At 43.7% G+C, this 26,207-nt stretch overlaps 2 protein-coding genes across 2 annotated transcripts in view; both read right to left on the bottom strand.

Annotated features, from left to right (window-relative positions):
* The window catches only part of LOC133141538 (proprotein convertase subtilisin/kexin type 5-like), a 41,238-nt gene extending 28,482 nt beyond the window's left edge, over positions 1 to 12,756 (bottom strand). The window contains exons 1-10 of the mRNA XM_061262105.1: positions 12,742 to 12,756; positions 11,470 to 11,589; positions 9,465 to 9,569; positions 7,878 to 8,081; positions 6,471 to 6,547; positions 5,279 to 5,367; positions 3,958 to 4,133; positions 3,235 to 3,513; positions 2,785 to 2,870; positions 2,051 to 2,154 (exon numbers count right to left, since the gene is read on the bottom strand). Of these exons, the coding sequence (XP_061118089.1) occupies positions 2,051 to 2,154; positions 2,785 to 2,870; positions 3,235 to 3,513; positions 3,958 to 4,133; positions 5,279 to 5,367; positions 6,471 to 6,547; positions 7,878 to 8,081; positions 9,465 to 9,569; positions 11,470 to 11,589; positions 12,742 to 12,756 (1,255 nt within the window). The remainder of the gene's footprint in view (positions 1 to 2,050; positions 2,155 to 2,784; positions 2,871 to 3,234; positions 3,514 to 3,957; positions 4,134 to 5,278; positions 5,368 to 6,470; positions 6,548 to 7,877; positions 8,082 to 9,464; positions 9,570 to 11,469; positions 11,590 to 12,741) is intronic.
* A 333-nt stretch (positions 12,757 to 13,089) lies between these two features.
* Positions 13,090 to 25,683, bottom strand: LOC133141428 (annexin A1-like). The gene is made up of 14 exons (XM_061261984.1): positions 25,666 to 25,683; positions 23,625 to 23,658; positions 22,782 to 22,855; positions 22,449 to 22,533; positions 21,286 to 21,380; positions 20,557 to 20,670; positions 20,309 to 20,399; positions 20,110 to 20,189; positions 19,754 to 19,810; positions 15,967 to 16,060; positions 15,680 to 15,775; positions 15,077 to 15,135; positions 14,613 to 14,735; positions 13,090 to 13,522 (listed from the first exon to the last, which is right to left on the bottom strand). Exons 3-14 carry the CDS (start codon positions 22,839 to 22,841, stop codon positions 13,463 to 13,465), a joined length of 1,014 nt encoding a protein of 337 aa, XP_061117968.1. The 5' UTR covers positions 22,842 to 22,855; positions 23,625 to 23,658; positions 25,666 to 25,683; the 3' UTR covers positions 13,090 to 13,462.
* Positions 25,684 to 26,207: the final 524 nt, after the last annotated feature.

The raw sequence follows: 26,207 nt of genomic DNA, 5'->3' as shown, positions 1-26,207 counted from the left end.
TACAACACACAACATCCATCAACCCAAACCCATACAGATGACTGACTACAACACACAACATCCATCAACCCAAACCCATACAGGTGACTGACTACAACACACAACATCCATCAACCCAAACCCATACAGGTGACCGACTACAACACACAACATCCATCAACCCAAACCCATACAGATGACCGACTACAACACACAACATCCATCAACCCAAACCCATACAGATGACCGACTACAACACACAACATCCATCAACCCAAACCCATACAGGTGACTGACTAAAACACAGAACATCCATCGACCCAAACCCATACAGATGACTGGCTACAACACACAACATCCATCAACCCAAACCCATACAGGTGACTGACTAAAACACACAACATCCATCAACCCAAACCCATACAGGTGACCGACTACAACACACAACATCCATCAACCCAAACCCATACAGGTGACCGACTACAACACACAACATCCATCAACCCAAACCCATACAGGTGACCGACTACAACACACAACATCCATCAACCCAAACCCATACAGGTGACCGACGACAACACACAACATCCATCAACCCAAACCCATACAGGTGACCGACTACAACACACAACATCCATCAACCCAAACCCATACAGGTGACCGACTACAACACACAACATCCATCAACCCAAACCCATACAGGTGACCGACGACAACACACAACATCCATCAACCCAAACCCATACAGGTGACCGACTACAACACACAACATCCATCAACCCAAACCCATACAGGTGACTGACTACAACACACAACATCCATCAACCCAAACCCATACAGATGACTGACTACAACACACAACATCCATCAACCCAAACCCATACAGGTGACTGACTAAAACACACACCATCCATCAACCCAAACCCATACAGGTGACTGACTACAACATACAACATCCATCAACCCAAACCCATACAGGTGACTGACTACAACACACAACATCCATCAACCCAAGCCCATACAGGTGACTGACTAAAACAAACAACATCCATCAACCCAAACCCATACAGATGACTGACTACAACACACAACATCCATCAACCCAAACCCATACAGGTGACTGACTAAAACACACAAAATCCATCAACCCAAACCCATACAGGTGACTGACTAAAACACACAACATCCATCAACCCAAACCCATACAGGTGACTGACTACAACACACAACATCCATCAACCCAAACCCATACAGGTGACTGACTACAACACACAACATCCATCAACCCAAACCCATACAGGTGACCGACTACAACACACAACATCCATCAACCCAAACCCATACAGATGACTGACTACAACACACAACATCCATCAACCCAAACCCATACAGATGACTGACTACAACACACAACATCCATCAACCCAACCCCATACAGGTGACTGACTAAAACACACAACATCCATCAACCCAAACCCATACAGTTGACCGACTACAACACACAACATCCATCAACCCAAACCCATACAGATGACTGACTACAACACACAACAACCATCAACCCAAACCCATACAGGTGACCGACTACAATACACAACATCCATCAACCCAAACCCATACAGGTGACCGACTACAACACACAACATCCATCAACCCAAACCCATACAGGTGACTGACTAAAACACACAACATCCATCAACCCAAACCCATACAGTTGACCGACTACAACACACAACATCCATCAACCCAAACCCATACAGATGACTGACTACAACACACAACAACCATCAACCCAAACCCATACAGGTGACTGACTACAACACACAACATCCATCAACCCAAACCCATACACGTGACTGACTAAAACACACACAAACCCATACAGGTGACTGCACACATCAATAGACACTATGACACTGAATTCTGAAAGCATTCTTTTTAAATAGTTATGACAAGGCAAATACCCTTCCCCTTCAAATTTGTGCATATTTCCCTTAAAAATGTATTTACATAAAAAGCACTGCACAGTAAATTCTGGTATCTGTGTGAGGGTGGCAGTAGCGTAAAATACCGTGGTATCCGGCACTGTTGGTGTGCCAGTCGGGTGCACTCAGGTGAGCAGGACGGGACGTCCTCACGATGATGTGCTGAACATCCCTCCAGCTCAGCCCAGGACTGAAGGGATAGAGAAACTAAACATTCACCTGCTCACCTGCCACCCACTTCTGCCAATGCTAACCCATATCTCTATTCATACTAATGCTGTCCCATAGCTCTATTCATACTAATGCTATTCCATAGCTCTATTCATACCAATGCTAACCCATAGTTCTGTTCATACTAACGTTAACCCATAGCTCTATTCATACTAATGCTAACCCATAGCTCTATTCATACTAATGCTAGCCCATAGCTCTGTTCATACTAATGCTAGCCCACAGCTTTATTCATACTAATGCTAACCCATAGCTCTATTCATACTAATGTTAACCCACAGTGCTATTCATGCTAATGCTAGCCATAGCTCTATTCATACTGTTAACCTATAGCTACATTTCTACTAATGCTAACCTATAGCTATATTCCTACATAACTGCACATACATATATACATACACACATATGCACACACACGTAGACAAACACATACATAACCTGTGTAAGGTTAACCTATAGCTACATTCCTCCTAATGCTAACCTATAGCTACATTCCTACTAACTGTCTTCCCATTCAGACTGAAAGGGCTATGCCTACACCCGAACAGAGGTAAAACAGGTATTGCATATTTGTGGACTGGTGGATTACTTGGCTTCCAGGGTGAGGGCGATGATCCCAGCGGCAATGGAGGCAGAGAGGCCACCTGTACAGCCCTGCTGCAGGTCAGAGGTCACCTGCCAACGGACACACACACACTGTGACTTTGTGTATGTGTATGTGTGTGTTATCTTTTTTCTACGTGTGTGTTTGATAGTGTAGTTGTGTGTATGTATGTGTGTGTGTATGCGTGTGTGTGTGTGTGTATTAGTGTGTATGTGCGTGTGTGCGTGTGTGTGCGGTTATGTGCGTGTGTGCATATGTATGTTTTCGAGTGTGCATGAGTGTATGTGTGTGTACGGTTACGTGTGTGTGTATGTGTGTGTATGCATGTGTGTGTGGTTATGTGTGTGATTATGTGTACGTGTGTGTGTGTATGTGTGTGCAGTTATGTGTGTATGTGTGTGTGTGTGTGTGTGTGTGCGCGTGTTAGTGACTCACGATCTTGCCATGGTGTCCTGTTGCACTGCTGTAGGTGGTGCAGAGGGTCGAGGCGCATTCCTCCAGGTACCAGGGCCTGCTGCTGTCCGGCTGGGTGCTGCTGCTGTCCCGCTGGGTGGTGCTGATACCTGGCTGGGTAGTGCTGATACCTGGCTCGGTGGTGCTGCCCACAGAGATGGTGTAGATGCTGCTGGTGTAGCCATCACATGAGCAGTGATCCAGGCTCCGCCCTCCGTTACCCGACGCCCACACAAATATGGAGCCCTGTCCCTTCCTGCCCTGTGGGGGAAGAGAGAGGAGAGAGAGAAAGGGAGTGAGAGAGAGAAAGAGAGAGAGGACAGGAGAGAGCACTGTTGGAAGGCTATGCGTACATCCAGTTAAAACATGGGGAGAGAGAGAAGAAAGAGAAAGGGAGTGAGAGAGAGAGACCACAACCAGATCTGGGTCAAACACAGAATTGTTTTGGAGTCAAAAACTTTTCTAAGCATTACTGAGCGAGTCTGGTGAAATACTCTCAACAGCCTATGAAATACTCTCAACTCTCAAGTGCAAACCTCTTCTTGGTTGGCAAAATTGCACCAGGAAAGATCAATCAAGCACAAAAAAGTATTTGACTCCAAAACAATGACCAACACACAACACACAACACACATTCCGTACAAACACACACATTAAACACACGGCACTGCATTGCTAATAAGAGAGTCCACAGTGCAGGCCCACCAGTCGAATGCCGGTTTCCAGGGCCAGACGGGCAAGGGGGCCGGGGCCATCCACAGTCCGGCCGTCATCGTCCGGCCCCCAGCTGGCAGTGTACACGTCCACGTGCTGCGGCTGCAGGCTCAGGGCCCACGCCTCCTCCACATCCGTCACACCCACTGTGTCCAACACACGCACCCCTGCAACATACACACACACACACCACATACACACACACACATACACACACACACACACACACACATAAACACACAAACATACACACATACACACACACACACCACATACACACACACACATACACACAAACACACACACATACACACACACACACCACACACACACACATACACACAAACACACACACACATATACACACAAACACCGCATACACACACACATGCACGCACGCACACACGCACACACACACACACACCACATACACACACACATGCACGCACACACGCACACACACACCACATACACACACACACGCACGCACGCACACACGCGCACACACACATACACACACACACACACCATACACACACACACCACATACACACACACACACACGCACGCACACGCACATGCACACACACCACACACACGCACGCACGCACGCGCACACACACACATACACACACACGCACACACACACACATACACACACACACGCACACACACCACATACACACACGCATGCACACACACATATACACACACACACACACACATATACACACATATATATACACACTCACACGCACACACACGCACACACACATACGCATGCACAAACACGCACGCACATACACACACACATACACGCGCACACACAAGTATCAGCCTCAGAACCATCAGCATTACCATCACCATCATCATCATCATCATCACCATTACCATCATCTTCATCACCATCACATTACATTATATTACATTACATGAATGGCATTTGGCAGACGCTCTTATCCAGAGTGACACACAACAAAGTGCAAAGTGCATACCCATAACCAGGGATAAGTGCACTGAAAGACCCTAGAGGGAAGTACAATTTCAACTGCTCTCAGTACAACAAAGATAAGGACTATTATCGTAAATATAACACCGCACCACACAAATATAGGAATAAACAGCATCATTCACCATTACCATCATCTTCATCATCATCACAATTACCATCATCTTCATCATCATAGTCACCAGTGCCACTATCATCATCTTCCATTATCATCATCAGAATCATTACCAGCATCATCATCCTCATCATCATTACCAGAATCTTCATCACCGTCCTCATCCTCATCACTGTGGCTGTGCTTACCCCCGATTTTGGCATTGAAGGCGACTCCGACACCACACACGGAGCTGTTGGCTGAGGCAGCCACTATCCCAGCACATTGCGTCCCGTGTCTTAGGAAGACCCAAAAAAGAGTCCATTACACTGCGCAGTGCAGCCAGAATCTACCAGAGCAGGGGTCACTGACTGTGTGCATGCAGCCTGATATTACACTACCAGAGCAGGGGTCACTGACTGTGCGCATGCAGCCTGATATTACACTACCAGAGCAGGGGTCACTGACTGTGCGCATGCAGCCTGATATTACACTACCAGAGCAGGGGTCACTGACTGTGCGCATGCAGCCTGATATTACACTACCAGAGCAGGGGTCACTGACTGTGCGCATGCAGCCTGATATTACACTACCAGAGCAGGGGTCACTGACTGTGCGCATGCAGCCTGATATTACACTACCAGAGCAGGGGTCACTGACTGTGCGCATGCAGCCTGATATTACACTACCAGAGCAGGGGTCACTGACTGTGTGCATGCAGCCTGATATTACACTACCAGAGCAGGGGTCACTGACTGCGCATGCAGCCTGATATTACACTACCAGAGCAGGGGTCACTGACTGTGCGCATGCAGCCTGATAATTCACTATTAGAATATTCCAGAATTCTGACTAAGAGACGCTCATGCCAATGTACTGGCGGCTAGGTCTGCTATAAGCTTCAAATCACAAGAAATCAGCAAAATATATGATGATCTAACTGAGCTGACAGCCAATGGCCAACTGAAGGATCTGAATAGTTCAGTTTCTTCCTCCAAGGATGACTTCACCATTCTGCAGTGGGTGCTTGATATGCACACTGAACTCTGCTTCACACTATGCACAGCTTATGTGTTATCATATCAGTGTCAGATAATGGAAGTACGGTATACTTTGCATGTGTATAAGAATTCCAGAATATTCCAAATGAGCAGGGAATGTAAATGAAGTCAGTGTGGACAGGAAGCTCTAAGGACAGAAGACTGGAGACACAGCACACTCTAGATACAGAAGACTCTAGATACAGAGGCTCTACATATAGACGACTTTAGATACAGAAGGCTCTAAATACAGCACTCTAGATACAGAAGACTCTGGAAACAGAAGGCTCTAGATATTGAATATTCTAGATAGAGAAGACTGTAGGCACAGGGGATGTGAATGTTCTGGGACCAGATTTACTTGTCGTCTTTGCTGGAATCGTATGGGGGCATTGGATCACGGTAATGTCCGATGACATCAAAGCTAGCCTCAGCATCCTGCAAGACAGAGATTAAGAGCTATGCCCTCTACTCATCTTCTACAAGCCCTTTACATGATCACATCCTCAACATGGGCTTTACACAATCAATACATGGCCTTCATGCCTTCTACACATTGTCTACATGCTCTTCACACACCCTCTATGCGCCTCAGCAGATCTCTTGACTGATTACACATTTTTACAAGCTTTTCAAAACCTTAGACACAAGACTCAAAATGGTAAGCACTTGTAACACAGCCTGTTCGCCTGTTAAAAATATGTATTGTGCATTCATATCTTTGAAGAAATATTGCATTTCCAAACTCATTGGTTCAAGTAACTCATTTATTGTGAAATAAACTATTGGAATATTTGATTAGATCGCCACGCACAAGATACTTCAATATTGCAGTTAGAAATACTTGATACATGTTTCAAAATTTTTGTGGTTTTAAATAAAGGGAATACTGGAAACAGTAGAACAGAGTGGATCCGATGAAGAAAAAACAGAATACTGTACAAAAAAGAGATATAATTAGAACATACTGTAGGTTTGTTTCAGTTTAAAAAAAATTTCAAACAAGCATTTTTTGATACAAAAAGTTTACTTTTTTAGAACCTTTCACAGAATTTGTAGAAGTGCACTGTATGTGCACCAAACTGAATGGGTTTTTTCCATTGCTTTTACAAAAGTTCTGTCAGAACCACCAAAAAATTTCTACAGTCTAATTTGAAAATTGCTGAAATAGTGCATCTACTGAAATGCCACTGGTTTTTAGTGTTTATTAGATCATTGTTCTATGATTGACCAAAAAAATCTAGTGCTGGTGCTTTTCCTTTTAGACATGTTTGCAGTGGTTTGGTAGTTTTTTAAATCATTTTGTGAATGAGATGAACTGTTGTGCCAAGCTGCATGTTGGTGCAGAGAGTTGTATGAAGAGTTTTGAAAAAGTGAATTGTTAGCAATTGTAAAGAACTGTAATCATAGCAAAAAAGTTATAGGTACAAAGTGGGAAAAAAGGGGGGCATGTCAAAAAAGTGACAAAGGATGGTGATTAAATCTTACACTGAGTCATAATGTGGTAAAATTGATGAAGCAATTGGTGTCAATTGATTTATGTATCTAAAGCAAATTTCCATAAAATTTCCACAGCTATTTCAGACACTCTATGCTAGAAGAGAGCACATGCTTCAGATGACATTTAAAGACTAAGTGTCGAATTAAGAAAAATATAGTCAATTACGTAATTTCATGGGTTTCAGTCGTGGTTGGACAGAACGCCAGCATACACAAGGGTTCTCATGCCAGAGTGAGAACCAGTAAATATAATATTTGGGGTACATACGTAATTCTCCACCAGATCACTGTGATTTCTCTCAATGCCATCGTCCAAAATGGTGACCACGACACCCCTCCCAGTGTAGCCCCGCCCCCAGGCCCCAGCGATGTTCATATAAGAGGAGGGAGCATAGGGGGCGGTGCTTTGGCCAGCAGCTTTGCATTGCCGTTTAACCCTCCTCTTCAGAACCTGCTGCTGGACCCACTGCACCTGCCAAGAAACAGGAAGTGAACCAGTGCCCCCCATTTAACACCCCCTCTGCCCATTCATTAAGTATGTACACTGCAGTCTGTTCTCCACCACATTGGATTTGAAATTAAACAATGAGTATGAGGTTAAAGCGCAGACTTTCACCTGTTTCCTGAATAATCAGAAACAGCTGAGAAGTCCAGTTCTGATATACACACGTGAAAAAGCACACAGACAGACATTTCGATCCTCTCTGGATCCTGTGACACAGAGGAACATTGAAGCATTGTCTGTTCTTTCACATCACGTCACGTGTGCACATCACAAATTAAAGGCGTGTTGGGGTTTAAAAGTGAGGCTTTTTTCATCATCACATTCCAGGTGTGATATTGTCCAGGTCCGATCATCCGGAACGTGGCTCCTGCATCACACGCTTATAGAAGCAGGCTCCTCCTCCCCTCACACAACACGGAGAACAGGGTGTGAACACCTTCTCCATCCTGAATTATTCAATCACACAGCATCATCTTCACCATCTCATCTTACAAACGTCACTGCATATTTCACAACACCATATATACTGTGTCTCTCTTGTTGTACTTTGTATCTTCACCAAGTACTGTTGTGTTGAATTTGTATCCACCTTGATGCTCTATTTGTTTACCATGTCTATTGTACCATGCCTTGCTTCAAGTCTGACACACCATACCTACTTACTTAGCCTATATGTACCATGTGAACTAAACATGATGTTCATGGCTGTAGACAGCTGATCCTTCTGGCAAACTGTACCTTAAAGTTACTATGACCTTTGGTATGCACTTATTGTACGTCACTTTGGATAAAAAGCGTCTGCTAAATAAATTTAATGCACTGCAATTTAAAAAGCAACCTTTAGTTTAACTGTAACCGAAGAAGAAGAGATCCCTGTTATCAGTAATACTGACCTTTGATCTTTTATTTTTCTGCTTAAAAATATATATATAATTGTCAAAGAGGTAAGACAGTTTCACTCATTTCAAGATTTGCCAAAGGAATAAGAAAATATGTAAAGTAAACATTAACTTAAAGCAAGCTAATATTTTCTCCTCGAGATAAAAAAAAGAAATAATCAAGAATCAAAAATTAAGCCTTAAGGCCCAGTGGCTAAGGTACATGACGTCCCCTGCCTAGTCTAATGAACTGTAAGTCACTTTGGATAAAAGTGTCAGCTAAATAATACATGATTTATCACAAGATTAAAACACTTGATAAGCCAGTCATTTTTTGCAGGGAAGGCTACTGATTCAGCTGGGTGTGTTCAGGGCATTGACTGACTCAGGTAGCGTAACTCATACCCGTGCTTCAAACCCGCAAGTGTGATTACCAGGTGCTCAGTGACTTGCGGAGGCAGGCTCCCCTTACCTCTGTGTCCGCAGTTATGAGGCTGTGCCAGGCTTGGCTGGGGAAGAAAGCTCTCCTCTGTGTCCCACAGTGGGAGAAGAGGTAGTGGTCTTTCAATCCTCCGACCTGCAGGGGGCAGCACAGCAGCACTTGAGTGCAGGAGAGGAGCCGGAGCACCGCATAAATAATGAATGCAGGGCTAAATCGAGCCTTTGAGAAAGCTACCTTACACCCCTGATAGGCTTTCAGGAGAGGGAAACATGAGAGGGGCTCGGCCGATTGCTAAATTATCTAAACCCAAATGGGTGCGTTCAGCAGCTTAACACCCACAGCAGAGCCAGCCAATCACAGTGCACCCTAACTGTCACAGCACAGTCAGCCAATAAGAGAGCTCAGTTGAAGACCTACAACATTACCAGCCAATAGAAAAAAAACAGCCTAAGACCAACAACAGAACCAGTCAATCTCTGCGGTTAACACAGGGAATATTTGTGTCACCAAACACCATGTCTGAAAGATCACAGGGGTCGTCCTGCCCTGTTAACAACACTTGTGTTAATACTACCATGTCAACCACTCCGGGGAACATTATGGCCAATGGGATTCCTATGCCCATGGTGCTTAACCTGCTGTCAAGTGGTGTCAGATTTATGGTCTACACAAGTTTCCAAGGCCCATATGAACAACTTATTACGTTGGATGATCAAGTCGGTGAAATCTGGATTGTAGCTGCAGCACGAATTGGCCAGGTTGTGACATACTCGCTATTGCCAACATGGTCAAATGGAACATCAAGTGCTCTGGAAGCGCAATAAATGTCATATAATAAAGCCATAAGTGAATCACAGCCAGACATTTAAAACACAGACATTCGTTGTTAACTAATAGCAGCATTCAATTTCCTGTGGTATTTGGATTTTTAACCTCCAGAACAATTGGCTTAACTAGCTATAACCAGTTTGCTAGCCTAGAATGTAAACAGTCTGACATGAACAAACAAGCACCCACACAACTTTTCCTTTAATTGTCTGACCACAAAGCATGTGAATGTGAAAAAGTTGTGGATGGCCAAGTTGTGATGTATTTGAACTAAAACAAACTACCCGACATCACTTGAAAGCAGGGTACTGCAAGTCCTTTCAGGCAGCCTTCCAGGCACAACCACAGACAGGTCAACAGCACTTCAGAGTTCTACTTCCTGCTTCCTGTCATGGGAGCAGAGCCACTCCATTACACCTGCCTCAGGTGAACTCAGCAGCCATCTTCCCTGAGCTCTGACCTCGGGGGGCACACAGCTGCCCTGCAAGAAGGAGGTTCTGGGTTGGAATCCTGGCCAGCCAGATCCTCTCTGTGTGGATTTTGCATGTTCTCCCTGTGTCTGCATGCGTTTACTCTGGGTACTCTGGTTTCCTCCCACACTCAGAGACATGCAGGTTAGGTGTGATCCTGCTGTTGCCCTAGACAACTGGTCTCAGAACTGGAGTTAGTCCCTGGATGCTACCTACTGCTCCTAACCTTTTATTTTTCTCAAAATATATAACAAAACAATAACTGGGTGTGGTTAGAACGGGTTTTCTAGAGTGGTGTGCATTTTCACACTATGAGCACCTGTCCCTCAAAACGTGTCAGCTGTGCAGCGTTGCCATATGTACGATATATAATTATGGTATTTGTACGATAATGTACCCCTCTGTACCATGTACGGTCAATAATTCTAAAATCCCCTAAATGTACGATACTTGTATTTCATAGTTTCATTTTTTTCCATAATAGCGAAATGCTACGGAGCTGAATTGGATCCAAACTGATTATTCATGTTACGTTATATATCAATATATAGAATATGGAAAACTGACCCTGGACTTGCTAGTCGCCCGACACAGTCAGAGAAGAAAACTTCTTCAATTTAAGGTGAACAGGCTTCTCCTATCCTCCATCCCAGCTTCTCATTTAGACACGCCGTTTAACTCGAAGCAGAATAGCCATCGGTAAGAACGATATAATAGGACCGGTAACTGTATCTCACCTGTCCCAGGTTAGTATATCCATATTTCGCCGCTATCCTGTGCGCCAGATCGGGCCCGCCGGATATCCTCACTGCCCACTGGTTTGTGTATATACGAGTTTTGCAGGGGGAAGAATGAAGCTAAACAACAGCCCGATAACACAAAGAAAACCTTTGCTCAAACACACGCTAATTTGTTTATTCAATGTGATCTTCAGTCGTCCTGCTGAGAAAACGCCGACCTTAGAAGGAGACCGATTTCCCAATCCAAAGAAGAATAATAAGAAACTTTAAAAAACTATTTCATACGGATGGATACCATGGTTTATTAGTATGCATAGCGAGAGGGATGTTAACACGATTCTAACTCGCTTTGAACAGAGCAAGTGCCTGTCTCGTATTACCCCGTATCTAATACCAGGGACCCGTTACTAACCAGCTTCGTTTGACAGCGCCTCCGACTGGACGTTGCAGCCTACTGAGGAAAGTTAATCTCCCTTTTATGAAAATGAAAAATGACCACAAGATCGTATGCTTAAAATAAAAGATTAACCTCAAGCAAGGTATGTTCAGATTAGGCCTAAATCATATGGCCTACTCATAATCACGGTTTAAAAATAATTCCGTTATTACATTAATGCTATTTGCCAGATACACTTATCCAGAGCGACGTACAGTTGATTAGACTAAGCAGGAGACAATCCTCCCCTGGAGCAATGCAGGGTTAAGGGCCTTGCTCAAGGGCCCAACGGCTGTGCGGATCTTATTGTGGCTACACCGGGGATCGAACCAACGACCTTACGTCCCAGTCATTTCCCAATCGCTCCTTTATTGTGCTGTGTTGAAAGAAGTGTGGGGATGAAAGCAATATTTGCTATGGGAATCCAGACATATTATAGGCTAATATGCTAAACTCCAGGACTACAGCCTGTAGGTCAGATACAGCCCCTATATATTTATCCAGATCCATCCATCCATTATCTTAACCCGCTTATCCTGAACAGGGTCGCAGGGGGGCTGGAGCCTATCCCAGCATACATTGGGCAAAAGGCAGGAATACACCCTGGACAGATCACCAGTCCATCGCAGGGCACACACACCATTCACTCACACACTCATACCTATGGGCAATTTAGACTCTCCAATCAGCCTAACCTGCATGTCTTTGGACTGTGGGAGGAAACCCACGCAGACACTGGGAGAACATGCAAACTCCGCACAGAGAGGCCCCGGCCGACGGGGATTCGAACCCAGGACCTCCTTGCTGTGAGGTGGCAGTGCTACCCACTGCACCATCCGTGCCGCCATGAATCCAGATAATAAATTGAAATCTGGCATGTGAAAAAGTGCGGACTGGCGATTTGTTTGCTGCAATACTCTTCTGCGACACAGGGCGCGCGCTGCTTACTGCGCTATCACGCGGCGCAGAGAGAGAGAGAGAGAGAGAGAGAGAGAGAGAGAGAGAGAGAGAGAGAGAGAGAGAGAGAGAGAGAGAGAGAGAGAGAGAGAGAGAGAGAGAGAGAGAGAGAGAGAGAGAGAGAGAGAGAGAGAGAGAGAGAGAGAGAGAGAGAGAGAGAGAGAGAAATTCACATTTTTAATATTTTCACTACAGTCTTGGGGGAAAAAAACACAAAGTCAATATTCCGGAGAACATCGTTTTATTTCCACAAAGAGTATTTGTACTGCCCCCATGCCCCCAAACCTGGGTCACTCCACTCTGGTTTCATAAGAACACATCCCAGTAAGCTTTTTACCTTTAACACAAAACACTTTATGTATACCTGTATCAGCTTTTAACTTACGCTATTTGTAATTAATTAATTTTACCTGGCCAATGGTTAGGCTGGAAAGAAAATCTCTATAGCCACTGTGGACAATTTAGCACAGTTCTGCCTGTATATCTATAAGCACAACAACCCACCTCAATAGGAAGACAGGAATATGATACTAACTGACTGTAAATATGAATATTAACATATGAATGTGATCGTGTCTCAGCTCCTGCTTGAACATCTCAGTCGTCTTTTCCACACAGTGTCAGCAGGGCAGTCTCGAAATCACCTTCAGATTCAGCCTGCAGAATGACAGAAGCACCCCACACTTAAATATTCACCATATCTCCATACATGAGGCTGTTAAATATCCATCACATCCCCTATGCATCATGAAGGATTAATTGACTGGGACACGCAAGTTTGGTGGTTCTAATCCCGGTGTAGCCACAATAAGATCTGAACAGCCGTTGGGTCCTTGAGCAAGACCCTTAACCCTGCATTGCTCCAGGGGAGGATTGTCTCCTGCTTAGTTTAATCAACTGCACATCGCTCTGGGTAAGAGCGTCTGCCAAATGCCATTAACGTAATGTAATGAAGGATTAATTACACTCAGTGAGCACTTTATTAGGTATTTATTAGACTTATTGGCTTCTGCTGCTGTAGCCTATCCGCTTGGAGGTTTGACGCACTGTGTTCAGAGCTGCTCTTCTGCATCCTGAGTAAACTCTAGATACTAGTGTGTGTGAAAATCCAAGGAGATCAGCAGTTTCTGAGATATCAAACCACCCTCTCTGGCACCAAAAATCATTCCACAGTCAAAGTCACTTTTTCCCCCCCATTCTGATGGTTGATTAACTGAGGCCCCGTATCTGCATGATTTTTTGCATTGCACTGCTGCCACATGATTGGCTGTTTAGATAAACATATGAGTAAGTACCTAAGAAAGTGCTCACTGAGTGTATATGGTCTTTTCCCACACTTTCATTTCATATTATTGATGATAGCGTTTCTCATCAAATGTGTTAATTGATACAACAAAAATAGTATATACAACTGTTCTATACAATAAGCAGGCCCCACCTTCTCACTGTTAATAAACATTACATCACATGTACATAAGTGATATACAATAATTGCCCACCGAAGGTCATTGTAACAACAATAGAACACAGGACAAATAAGGTACAATTCTAATAACGTTAACACTATTACACTACCCAACCAAAGCAAAGCTTATAAAACTGTAAATTACAGTATTTCATGTTTCCTTCAATGTAATTACAGCCTCATCTTCCTATAATTTATTTTATGAATAATGATGCAGATGGCACCCCAGGCACACTGCTGAGACTTATGGGAAATGGAGTTCAGTATGTGAAATGGACTCACCAGGATGTCCTGCTGCAGGGACTTCTCATACATCTTCTTGTACTCCTTCATGACCTTCTTCAGGTCCCGCTCAGCCCGAGTCACCAGCACCCGGATCAGCGTTTTGGTCCGCGTTCCATACCCCTGCAGGAAATCCAATCCATGTTTTGTTGTCTACTATAACCAGGCCCTCTGGATCAAAGGGGACTCCAGTCCAGGTTCTGATGTGTACCGTGACCACTCATGTTATTGTTCATGTTATGATTCTTATCACGTAACACACATACGCCTGTGTGAAAAAATACTTCCCAACGTCTGTGTGGAATTTATCTTTTGCTAATTTCCATTTATGCCCCCTCGTTCTGCTGACTGAGCTCACCTCGAAGAATCGCTAATCGCAGTAGTTTCTCACAGTAATCGCAGTAGTTTCTCGCAGTATGCTTTTCTGTATGCAGTATGCAGTAGCGGCAGTAAAATGGGCCTACCTCCATGGCGGAGTGGAGTTTCTCCGCGAAGAATGAAGGTTTATTCATGGCGCATTTTGCTGACAGGAAAAAAGAGTGGGAAAATGGTGTTAATTGTGAAATAGAGAGATATTTGTGATTATTATGAGAATGATGCAGACAGGAAGGGAGTCTCCACAGAGCTTCACCTGGCCTGCCATACTGCCACACAGACTCTACAGAGCTTTACCCGGCCTGCCATACTGCCACACTGAGTCTCTACAGAGCTTTACCTGGCCTGCCATACTGCCACACTGAGTCTCTACTTGGTCTGTCGAACAGAAAGGGCCAGGATAGCATAGCAGACACGCCCTCTCACACATATATACACCCAAACACACACTGACACATACCTCCCTCTTAAACACAACTAAAACAGGAAGGGCCAGGAGAATAGCATACATTCCCCACACGTACACAAATATAAACCTAACTCATACTGACAGACACATGCACACACTGACTGACAGACACAGAAACACACACAAACCCACACACTGTCTCTCTCTCACATATATACACACACACACATTGCATGAATCCTTACAAGCAGGCACACACACACACAGACGTATGTGTTCTCACCGATTGCTATCAGACAGTCCTCTACGTCACCACTCAGCTCGTCCTCCAGCACTTCTGCCATCTCGCCATCACCGTGCTTTGAATACCTCTGAAATACTGTGGCAAGAAAATATTAACAGTGACAGTGTTTCAGAGTGACAGTGTTTCAGAGTGACAGTGTTTCAGAGTGACAGTGTTTCAGAGTGACAGTGTTTCACAGGTTCTGTGTGTGGTTGAACCACATGCTGAGACACATTCATCCTGCTTTACAAAGAACCTGCAACTAGGCGGGACAATAACAGCCTTACTTTTTCGGAGTTCTGCATTGCTCCTGGTTGTGAAAATGTGGATGAAGACAGTGTCGTTTGTTCCTGCTCGGTCTTCCCCAGAATTGAACAGAGTCTGTGAAATGAAGATACAGGTCTATGGTATAAGTACAGGTAAATTGTCCAGGACTATGAACTGAAACCTTGCACTGTCTCTAATGAAACAGATTTACTGCTAAAATCTGAAACCTGCCATTATATCAAACATCACATAACACAGCACAACGCCCAGTGTTAATTTAACCCCAACAGAGAACAATTGGGCGCATACACACTCTGAAAGTTTACACCAACCATTTTACTATGTAGACATCTACGCCTTTCTCAGTGCATGGCAGTTTGCTAATGAAAGATGGACTTACTCAGTGTGGCAGTTTGCTAATGAAAGATAGCCTCACTCAGTGTAGCAGTTTGCTAATGAAAGATGGCCATACTCAGTGCATGGCAGTTTGAAAGATGGTATTACTCAGTGTGGCAGTTTGCTAATGAAAGATGGTCTTACTCAGTGTAGCAGTTTGCTAATGAAAGATGGTCTTACTCAGTGTAGCAGTTTGCTAATGAAAGTTGGTCTTACTCAGTGTAGCAGTTTGCTAATGAAAGATGGTCTTACTCAGTGTAGCAGTTTGCTAATGAAAGTTGGTCTTACTCAGTGTAGCAGTTTGCTAATGAAAGATGGCCTCACTCAGTGTAGCAGTTTGCTAATGAAAGATGGCCATACTCAGTGCATGGCAGTTTGAAAGATGGTATTACTCAGTGTAGCAGTTTGCTAATGAAAGATGGCCATACTCAGTGTAGCAGTTTGCTAATGAAAGATGGTCTTACTCAGTATAGCAGTGTGCTAATGAAAGATGTGCATACTCAGTGTAGCAGTGTGCTAATGAAAGATGGCCATACTCATCAGGGTAGTAGTGTGCTAATGAAAGATGGCCTTACTCAGTGTAGCAGAGGGCTAATGAAAGATGGCCATACTCAGTGTAGCAGTTTGCTAATGAAAGATGGTCTTACTCAGTGTAGCAGTTTGCTAATGAAAGATGGCTGTACTCAGTGTAGCAGTTTGCCAATGAAAGATGGTCTTACTCAGTGTAGCAGTGTGCTAATGAAAGATGGCCATACTCAGTGTAGCAGTTTGCTGATGAAAGATGGCCATACTCAGTGTAGCAGTTTGCTAATGAAAGATGGCCATACTCAGTGTAGCAGTTTGCTAATGAAAGATGGCCTTACTCAGTGTTGCAGTTTGCTAATGAAAGATGGCCATACTCAGGGTACTAGTGTGCTAATGAAAGATGGCCTTACTCAGTGTAGCAGAGGGCTAATGAAAGATGGCCATACTCAGTGTAGCAGTTTGCTAATGAAAGATGGTCTTACTCAGTGTAGCAGTTTGCTAATGAAAGATGGCTGTACTCAGTGTAGCAGTTTGCCAATGAAAGATGGTCTTACTCAGTGTAGCAGTTTGCTAATGAAAGATGGCCATACTCAGTGTAGCAATTTGCTAATGAAAAATGGCCATACTCAGTGTAGCAATTTGCTAATGAAAGATGGCCATACTCAGTGTAGCAGTTTGCTAATGAAAGATGGTCTTACTCAGTGTAGCAGTTTGCTAATGAAAGATGGCTGTACTCAGTGTAGCAGTGTGCTAATGAAAGATGGCCATACTCAGTGTAGCAGTTTGCTAATGAAAGATGGCCATACTCAGTGTAGCAGTTTGCTAATGAAAGATGGCCATACTCAGTGTAGCAGTGTGCTAATGAAAGATGGCCATACTCAGTGCATGGCAGTTTGAAAGATGGTATTACTCAGTGTAGCAGTTTGCTAATGAAAGATGGCCATACTCAGTGTAGCAGTTGGCTAATGAAAGATGGTCTTACTCAGTGTAGCAGTTTGCTAATGAAAGATGGTCTTACTCAGTATAGCAGTTGGCTAATGAAAGATGGTCTTACTCAGTGTAGCAGTTTGCTCATGAAAAGTGGCCATACTCAGTGTAGCAGTTTGCTAATGAAAGATGGCCATACTCAGTGTAGCAGTTTGCTAATGAAAGATGGTCTTACTCAGTGTAGCAGTTTGCTAATGAAAGATGGCTGTACTCAGTGTAGCAGTGTGCTAATGAAAGATGGCCATACTCAGTGTAGCAGTGTGCTAATGAAAGATGGCCATACTCAGTGTAGCAGTTTGCTGATGAAAAGTGGCCATACTCAGTGTAGCAGTTTGCTAATGAAAGATGGCCATACTCAGTGTAGCAGTTTGCTAATGAAAGATGGCCTTACTCAGTGTTGCAGTTTGCTAATGAAAGATGGCCATACTCAGGGTACTAGTGTGCTAATGAAAGATGGCCTTACTCAGTGTAGCAGAGGGCTAATGAAAGATGGCCATACTCAGTGTAGCAGTTTGCTAATGAAAGATGGTCTTACTCAGTGTAGCAGTTTGCTAATGAAAGATGGCCATACTCAGTGTAGCAATTTGCTAATGAAAAATGGCCATACTCAGTGTAGCAATTTGCTAATGAAAGATGGCCATACTCAGTGTAGCAGTTTGCTAATGAAAGATGGTCTTACTCAGTGTAGCAGTTTGCTAATGAAAGATGGCTGTACTCAGTGTAGCAGTGTGCTAATGAAAGATGGCCATACTCAGTGTAGCAGTTTGCTAATGAAAGATGGCCATACTCAGTGTAGCAGTTTGCTAATGAAAGATGGCCATACTCAGTGTAGCAGTGTGCTAATGAAAGATGGCCATACTCAGTGCATGGCAGTTTGAAAGATGGTATTACTCAGTGTAGCAGTTTGCTAATGAAAGATGGCCATACTCAGTGTAGCAGTTGGCTAATGAAAGATGGTCTTACTCAGTGTAGCAGTTTGCTAATGAAAGATGGTCTTACTCAGTATAGCAGTTGGCTAATGAAAGATGGTCTTACTCAGTGTAGCAGTTTGCTAATGAAAGATGGTCTTACTCAGTATAGCAGTGTGCTAATGAAAGATGTGCATACTCAGTGTAGCAGTGTGCTAATGAAAGATGGCCATACTCAGGGTAGTAGTGTGCTGATGAAAGATGGCCTTACTCAGTGTAGTAGAGGGCTAATGAAAGATGGCCATACTCAGGGTAGTAGTGTGCTGATGAAAGATGGCCTTACTCAGTGTAGCAGAGGGCTAATGAAAGATGGCCATACTCAGTGTAGCAGTTTGCTCATGAAAAGTGGCCATACTCAGTGTAGCAGTTTGCTAATGAAAGATGGCCATACTCAGTGTAGCAGTTTGCTAATGAAAGATGGCCTTACTCAGTGTTGCAGTTTGCTAATGAAAGATGGCCATACTCAGGGTAGCAGTTTGCTAATGAAAGATGGCTGTACTCAGTGTAGCAGTTTGCCAATGAAAGATGGTCTTACTCAGTGTAGCAGTTTGCTAATGAAAGATGGCCATACTCAGTGTAGCAATTTGCTAATGAAAAATGGCCATACTCAGTGTAGCAATTTGCTAATGAAAGATGGCCATACTCAGTGTAGCAGTTTGCTAATGAAAGATGGTCTTACTCAGTGTAGCAGTTTGCTCATGAAAAGTGGCCATACTCAGTGTAGCAGTTTGCTAATGAAAGATGGCCATACTCAGTGTAGCAATTTGCTGATGAAAGATGGCCATACTCAGTGTAGCAGTTTGCTAATGAAAGATGGCCATACTCAGTGTAGCAGTTTGCTGATGAAAGATGGCCATACTCAGTGTAGCAGTGTGCTAATGAAAGATGGCCATACTCAGTATAGCAGTTTACTAATGAAAAATGGCCTTACTTGTGCATCGCTGTCTGCCAGGTCTTTGTCTGCATGTTGTTCCTCACTCCTGGTGCCCTGGAATTACAGTGAGTGAGATACATGGATAGAAAAAGCACATGAAGCAACACGCACACACACTCACCCTCTCACACACACATTCACAATCTACACACACTCTCACACTCCGACACACATATTCTCTCACACACATTCACAATCTACACACATTTGCATACAAATGACACTCTCCCACACACAACTTCATACACTGTATGTATAAACACAAATACACTCTCAAGCACATTCACCTTCACATACTATACGCACAAAAAGAAAGACGCACACGCGCACACGCGCACACGCGCGCATCCCACCTTGCAGAGGTTGAGCAGAGCATCCTGGTAGTGCCCTCTGTTTTCCTTGTCCAAGTCCGTTTCCAGATCCCTCTGGTACTCTGTACCATTCACAGGAAAATCAGAAACTATAATCTGTAATCACTGTGACATAAAATACCATCTAATACAGTAGACACATGCACGCTGACACTCATACACACATATACAGTATACACACCTTCTTTGTAGACTTTTTTGATCTCTCTGATCTCGTCATTGGTTCTTGATACCAGGATCTCAGTCAGGATCTCTTCGTCTGTGCCCCAACCCTACAGCCAAAAAAATGACCATAAAGCATCCACCTACATGGGCCACAGGGTGATGGATGGAGTGCACTGTGGACTGCAGGGTTGCTTACAGACCACAGTGTCTGTATTGACTGCTAGGAGACCGGGTGCTCCCTTTCACCTGTATGGGTCAACTCACTTCCATAGCTTCCCTGAGCAGGAATGCATCGTACTGCACCGGAGTCATCAGCAACGCCAGCGCTAAATCCTTCATTTCACCTGACAAGACGGCCACCAAATCTTTGTCCAGAGCCTGTGGAGACACATCCAGCAGGTGTTTAAGCCGCCACCACGCCCAGAGAGGAGTCGTACACCTCACACAGGGACCGGTTAGTCAAGTCTGTGTGCCTGGGATAAGCAACTCACAGTTCTCCAGGGGCAAGAACTGCCGGTTTTCTACCCTCTCTTTACCTGGGAGTGAGGTGCAAAGACAGTCTGTGGTCATTGACTAATTACCAGGGAGAACCAATAAACCAGGGCTGGATTTGGAATCAAGGGTCAGAGTTGATGATCCCTGCCATAGACTGTACCCCAAACTTGGTTCTGTTCTACATATGACCTATATATATATCCCATGGAGTTTTAAGTGTGTATAATAACTACCCTACCCTGCTGAAAGTTCCAGCTTAGACCAGCTGGGAATCTGGTCATAGCTGGTATGTGGCTGGACAAAGCTGGTCTGTGGTTGGTCAAAGCTGGTCTGTGGCTGGTCAAAGCTGTGCTGATGGTGAAACTGGTAGACTTGCTGATGATGTATTATTGAGGGTCAGAGTTGATGATCCCCACAGTAGTCGAAGTCGGACCCACGGTGTGGATCAGAAGAGCCATACCTGAAGGATGAGTGTCTAACCAGGGAGTGTGGCCTCACCGTCCCGGAGCTCTCCTGATAGGCTTTCTTGACCATCTGACGCTGCTCACAGTTTCTCTTCAGCAGAAGATCGATGATAGCAATGGCCCCCCCGCCTGAAGAGGGTGCCATAGAGCTACATTAGACTACGCAGGACAGCCCCACAAAAGCCACAAGCAAGAGTTTCACATTCGTCTTAGCCTCACAGGTTGCTGTGGTTACTATCATGAGACAGGCGGGCTTATTCCAATCACTCATTGTATCCATCCTTGTCTCCTCAGTCCTGGGAATCGATCGAGTTTTGCACTCTAAGGACATTCCAGTCTGTTAGTTGCTCCTCGAAGGAGCTAGATGCCAGGAGCTAGGGGGCTCCCAAAGGATGCTTTTTTTCTGGAAGAATTGTTTCGGAAAGTATAAATGTTTGACCTGTGGATCCACCTCTCCACGTAAATTACAGATGTGGCTTCAAACTGATGCTTGAAATAGCGAGGCATTCCATTTGCCTAATACACATTATTCAAATTCCTCTGGCCTGACATCCTTTCCTCGTCACCTTTTCTTGCATCCTCCGATGGGAGTTAGGAGCAATGAAAGGAAACGATGTCAAAATAAGTGATTGGAAAGACCCCAAAGTCCTTCCTCACATCAGTCTACCCTGTATGGGTGTGTGAATACTTAACACTTCAGTTTTGGTGTGGGGAAATCATGGTACTGGATATTGAGCAGTTGTTTGTCAGTGTATGTTGCCGGTGACTTGCTGCTGAAGAAGGCATGCTGGCACTGCACACTCATGTGTTGGCGTGTGACTAGCTATCTCTTGTGCACTAGAGTGTGTGTGCACTGAACAGTCTTGTGCTGGAGTGTGACTAGCTATCTCTTGTGCACTAGAGTGTGTGTGCACTGAACAGTCTTGTGCTGGAGTGTCACTAGTCATCTCTTGTGCACTAGAGTGTGTGTGCACTGAACAGTCTTGTGCTGGAGTGTGACTAGCTATCTCTTGTGCACTAGAGTGTGTGTGCACTGAACAGTCTTGTGCTGGAGTGTCACTAGCTATCTCTTGTGCACTAGAGTGTGTGTGTGCACTGAACAGTCTTGTGCTGGAGTGTCACTAGCCATCTCTTGTGCACTAGAGTGTGTGTGCACTGAACAGTCTTGTGCTGGAGTGTGTGGATACTGCCCATCACCTTCAGTTTTGATGGCCTTCTCCATCAAAGTCACATCGTCTCTGGCACAAAAGAGGCTATATGGTTCAACTGTCCCAGAGAAGTCCTGCAACAGCATGCAAAAACCCAGCCAGCAAAACATTTACATACACTTAACTCCATACACTCAAAACATATACACTCAAATCTGTACACTTGGAGATTCCCTTGAATTGGTATTAATATCGATAAATACTCTCAAATCTTCTGCTGAATGAAAAACAGCCACAGAGCAGGACACCAGCCTCTGTCCTCAGGCACAGACGCAGTTCTGCCAGAACACACAGCTCTTTCCCTCAGAAAGCAGTGACTTACATCATCATCATCACCATCCAGTTCATTCGCTATGTTTCTCAATATGTCCAAGAGAGGCATTGTGGAGGGTGTGTCTGTAGAGAAAGAGATACCAAAAATATTAAGATGTTTATTTTCTACTTTAAGGCTAAACCTAGATTTAATTTAGCTTTCTGTACCTTTTTAATTCAAGTAAATAATACCACACTCCTGCCTCTTTTACACATACTATATTACATTATAGGCATTTGGCAGATGCCCTTATACAGAGCAATATACAGTTGATTAGACTAAGCAGGAGACAATCCTCCCCTGGACCAATGCAGGGTTAAGGGCCTTGCTCAAGGGCCCAACGGCTGTGCGGATATTATTGTAGCTACACTGGGATTCGAACCACCAACTTTGCCTGTCCCAGTCATTTACCTTAACCACTACATACAGGCCGCCCCATATATTTGTAAACTTATTTTGAATTGTATATTGAATACAGTTAATGTAAAGGCATGTGATAAATGCCTTGCTAAAACTTTGAATTGACACAAATACTTGACAGAATATGTGTTCATGTTAACTGACACTGTTATTGTGTGCTATATTGTGGTATGATTAATCTGTAAACTGAAAAATAAGTGTTATATCCTTGTTCCTTTGTTTACAATACAATGTTACAAAATTCTATATGAAAACTATTTTCTATTAAATGCATTCCAGGTAAGTACTCACTTCTGAATGAACAATCTGAATTACAATGAACTAATGAAGTAATACAAGATGATCATGTCCTTTAACTGACAACTGACTAGTACTCAATGTATCATATGATATTCTCCAAAAAAGGGAAGAGAATATTAAATGCCACCTCACCTGTTGTTTTGTGCAGATATCCTTGTGTCTCCAGCTGAACTCTTGGGGAAAGGCAGTTCAATGAACATACTTGTTCTGGCCACTCCCATGCACTTTTCCCATTGGCTGAGTTTCCATACTGTATCTTAACACTGCATTTCTCAATACAACCTTCTCTTTGTGTAGTGTAGAATTACAGCATTGTTAAAGTTACAAAACATTACACACAAACAGGAAAATCAAATGGGAATGTAATAAACATAATTTTGTTATTATGTGATTGTAGTAGGTATGGAACCTGCATGTTCAGGGCTCAGATAAGTTTCAGGGTTGCTTTCTGAGGCAGAATTTGTGCTGAGGGCGGTCCTTTAGAAAGTCAGGTTTGGGTGTGTGATCGGTAGTTTTACCTGAAACTTCCAGATGAACCTGTTTCAGGATCTATTGTAACAGCAAGGTGAGTAATGATTTAAGTATTCACAGCAGCATTTCATACTGAGCTGTGATTGTGTGTCACTGGGTAAGTGAAATAGACATGTACTGAGAAAAACAAGTTCTGATATGTTAAATTAGAATAGCACTGGGCTAACATGCAGGTTCTTCCCTATAATGTATGTGTTGTGGGGGGAAATTATTCTTTAAGAAAGTCACATTTTTAGATTTAGACTCTCCAATCAGCCTAACCTGCATGTCTTTGGACTGTGGGAGGAAACCCGAGTACCCGGAGGAAACCCACTTGAACACTGGGAGAACATGCCATCTCTACACTGGGATTCAAACCCAGGACCTCCTTGCTGTGAGGCGGCAGTGCTACCCACTGCACCATCTGTGCCGCCAAACATATTTTTCACAACCTTAATTAGAGATTGATACTAATGAAAAAGTATAAATGTGCTTGGAAAGCCATGTCATGTCTGCAGCACTTTGGCCCCTGCACTGAAGCTATCGCTGGATCAAAATAGCTTTAATTACTGTACTTTACATTGTAAAACTGACTTTTCATTTTTAATGACATGAAACCGCATGAAACATAGTGTTAGCTGGTGGATACACTGCCACTGCCACTGCCACTGCCACTGACAATTATGGGTGCATGAAATAAGCATTATTTTTAATTAAATAATGCATTTTCTAACTACTAAGTAATCCATCCATCCATCCATCCATCCATCCATTATCTTAACCCGCTTATCCTGAACAGGGTCGCAGGGGGGCTGGAGCCCATCCCAGCATACATTGGGCGAAAGGCAGGTCGCCAGTCCACCGCAGGGCACACACACCATTCACTCACACACTCATACCTATGGGCAATTTAGACTCTCCATTCAGCCTAACCTGCATGTCTTTGGACTGTGGGAGGAAACCGGAGTACCCGGAGGAAACCCACGCAGACACGGGGAGAACATGGAAACTCCGCACAGAGAGGCCCCGGCCGACAGGGATTTGAACCGAGGACCTCCTTGCTGTGAGGCGGCAGTGCTACCCACTGCACCATTCGTGCCACCCTACTAAGTAATATATTAGTTAAATTAATATTTATACATCAGCAAATCAAAGAATAAACTCATAATTTGTTAACCATGAAAAAGTACATAAACTTTTTTCATTCCAATATGAAATGGCGTTAACTAATGTAGTTGTCCACTTGAATTAATTGACAGATGTGTGACACACATTAAGCATGAAATTAACTTTTCATTAATGGATTTGCTTACTACTAATGTATGAATATTATCAAACAATATTGGTTGATCATTAACAAATACATGTCTTTTTCATTCCAATATGAATGGCATCAGCTGATGTAGTTGTTTACTACATTGGAATTAATGCCCATTCATGTACCCTTAATGTAAAGTGTTACCAAACATGTTACATGCTGAGTAAGTCACTCTGTGCTAAATGTGTGTGTCACGGACTGGCGCCGCGACGAGACTAACACTGTTACAGACATGCAACACAAACACCGCAACACAACACGCTTTACATTTTTAACTGAGCGGGAGTAAACAACGCACAGCGGGTGCTTTTAAAAATGTTTCACCACATAAAACAAAGGGTGTACCTGGGTCTGTTCAATCCTGGTCTCACAACCAAACAGGAAGTGAAGGGGACCAGGTGATATTTATGAAGGGTGAATAGTGGGAACTACCACCTGTTTAATTTAGACAAGGGGGGAATTTGAATAGTACATAAATGATTGTTTTAATTTCTGTTTAGTACCCCCTTGTTATTCTTGTGTGTTTAGCTGTTTGTTATTCTTGTTATGGCCATGTGTGTTATGTTCTGTTTGATCATTTTTTGTTTTATTTTGTTAATTGATTATATTTATTTTTTTGTGCATGGAAGGTGCCTGGTGGGAGGGGCTATGCCCATTTATAGCTCCAGGAGAGAGCTGAGGGGGCTCTCTTTTTTATTTGAGACATGGAGCGGGTGTGCTGTGTAATGGGCCTACTTTTTGAGGCATAGCCAGAGTACACGCCATTTTCATTACCATTTTCTTTTGTTTGTTCTAAAATCTTCCTTCTTAGTTTATTATTATTTTGTTCATCACTGTAAATAAAATACACCTTCAGCACCTCCTCATCTCAGTCCCTCGTCCTTCGT

The sequence above is a fragment of the Conger conger genome, chromosome 12, assembly GCF_963514075.1.
Source record: "Conger conger chromosome 12, fConCon1.1, whole genome shotgun sequence".
In the NCBI taxonomy this organism is placed as follows: Eukaryota; Metazoa; Chordata; class Actinopteri; order Anguilliformes; family Congridae; genus Conger; species Conger conger.
Note: the sequence above shows the minus strand (reverse complement) of the source record. Positions and strands in the feature narration are given on the sequence as shown.

Coding starts and splice junctions, on each gene's coding strand:
- LOC133141428 (XM_061261984.1), bottom strand. CDS start 22,841: ATGCCTCTCTTGGACATATTGAGAAACATAGCGAATGAACTGGATGGT. Junction 21,381..22,448: donor GAAGGCCATCAAAACTGAAG/GTGATGGGCAGT, acceptor CACCCTCTTCAG/GCGGGGGGGCCATTGCTATC. Junction 16,061..19,753: donor TGGCAGACAGCGATGCACAA/GTAAGGCCATTT, acceptor TTCATTTCACAG/ACTCTGTTCAATTCTGGGGA.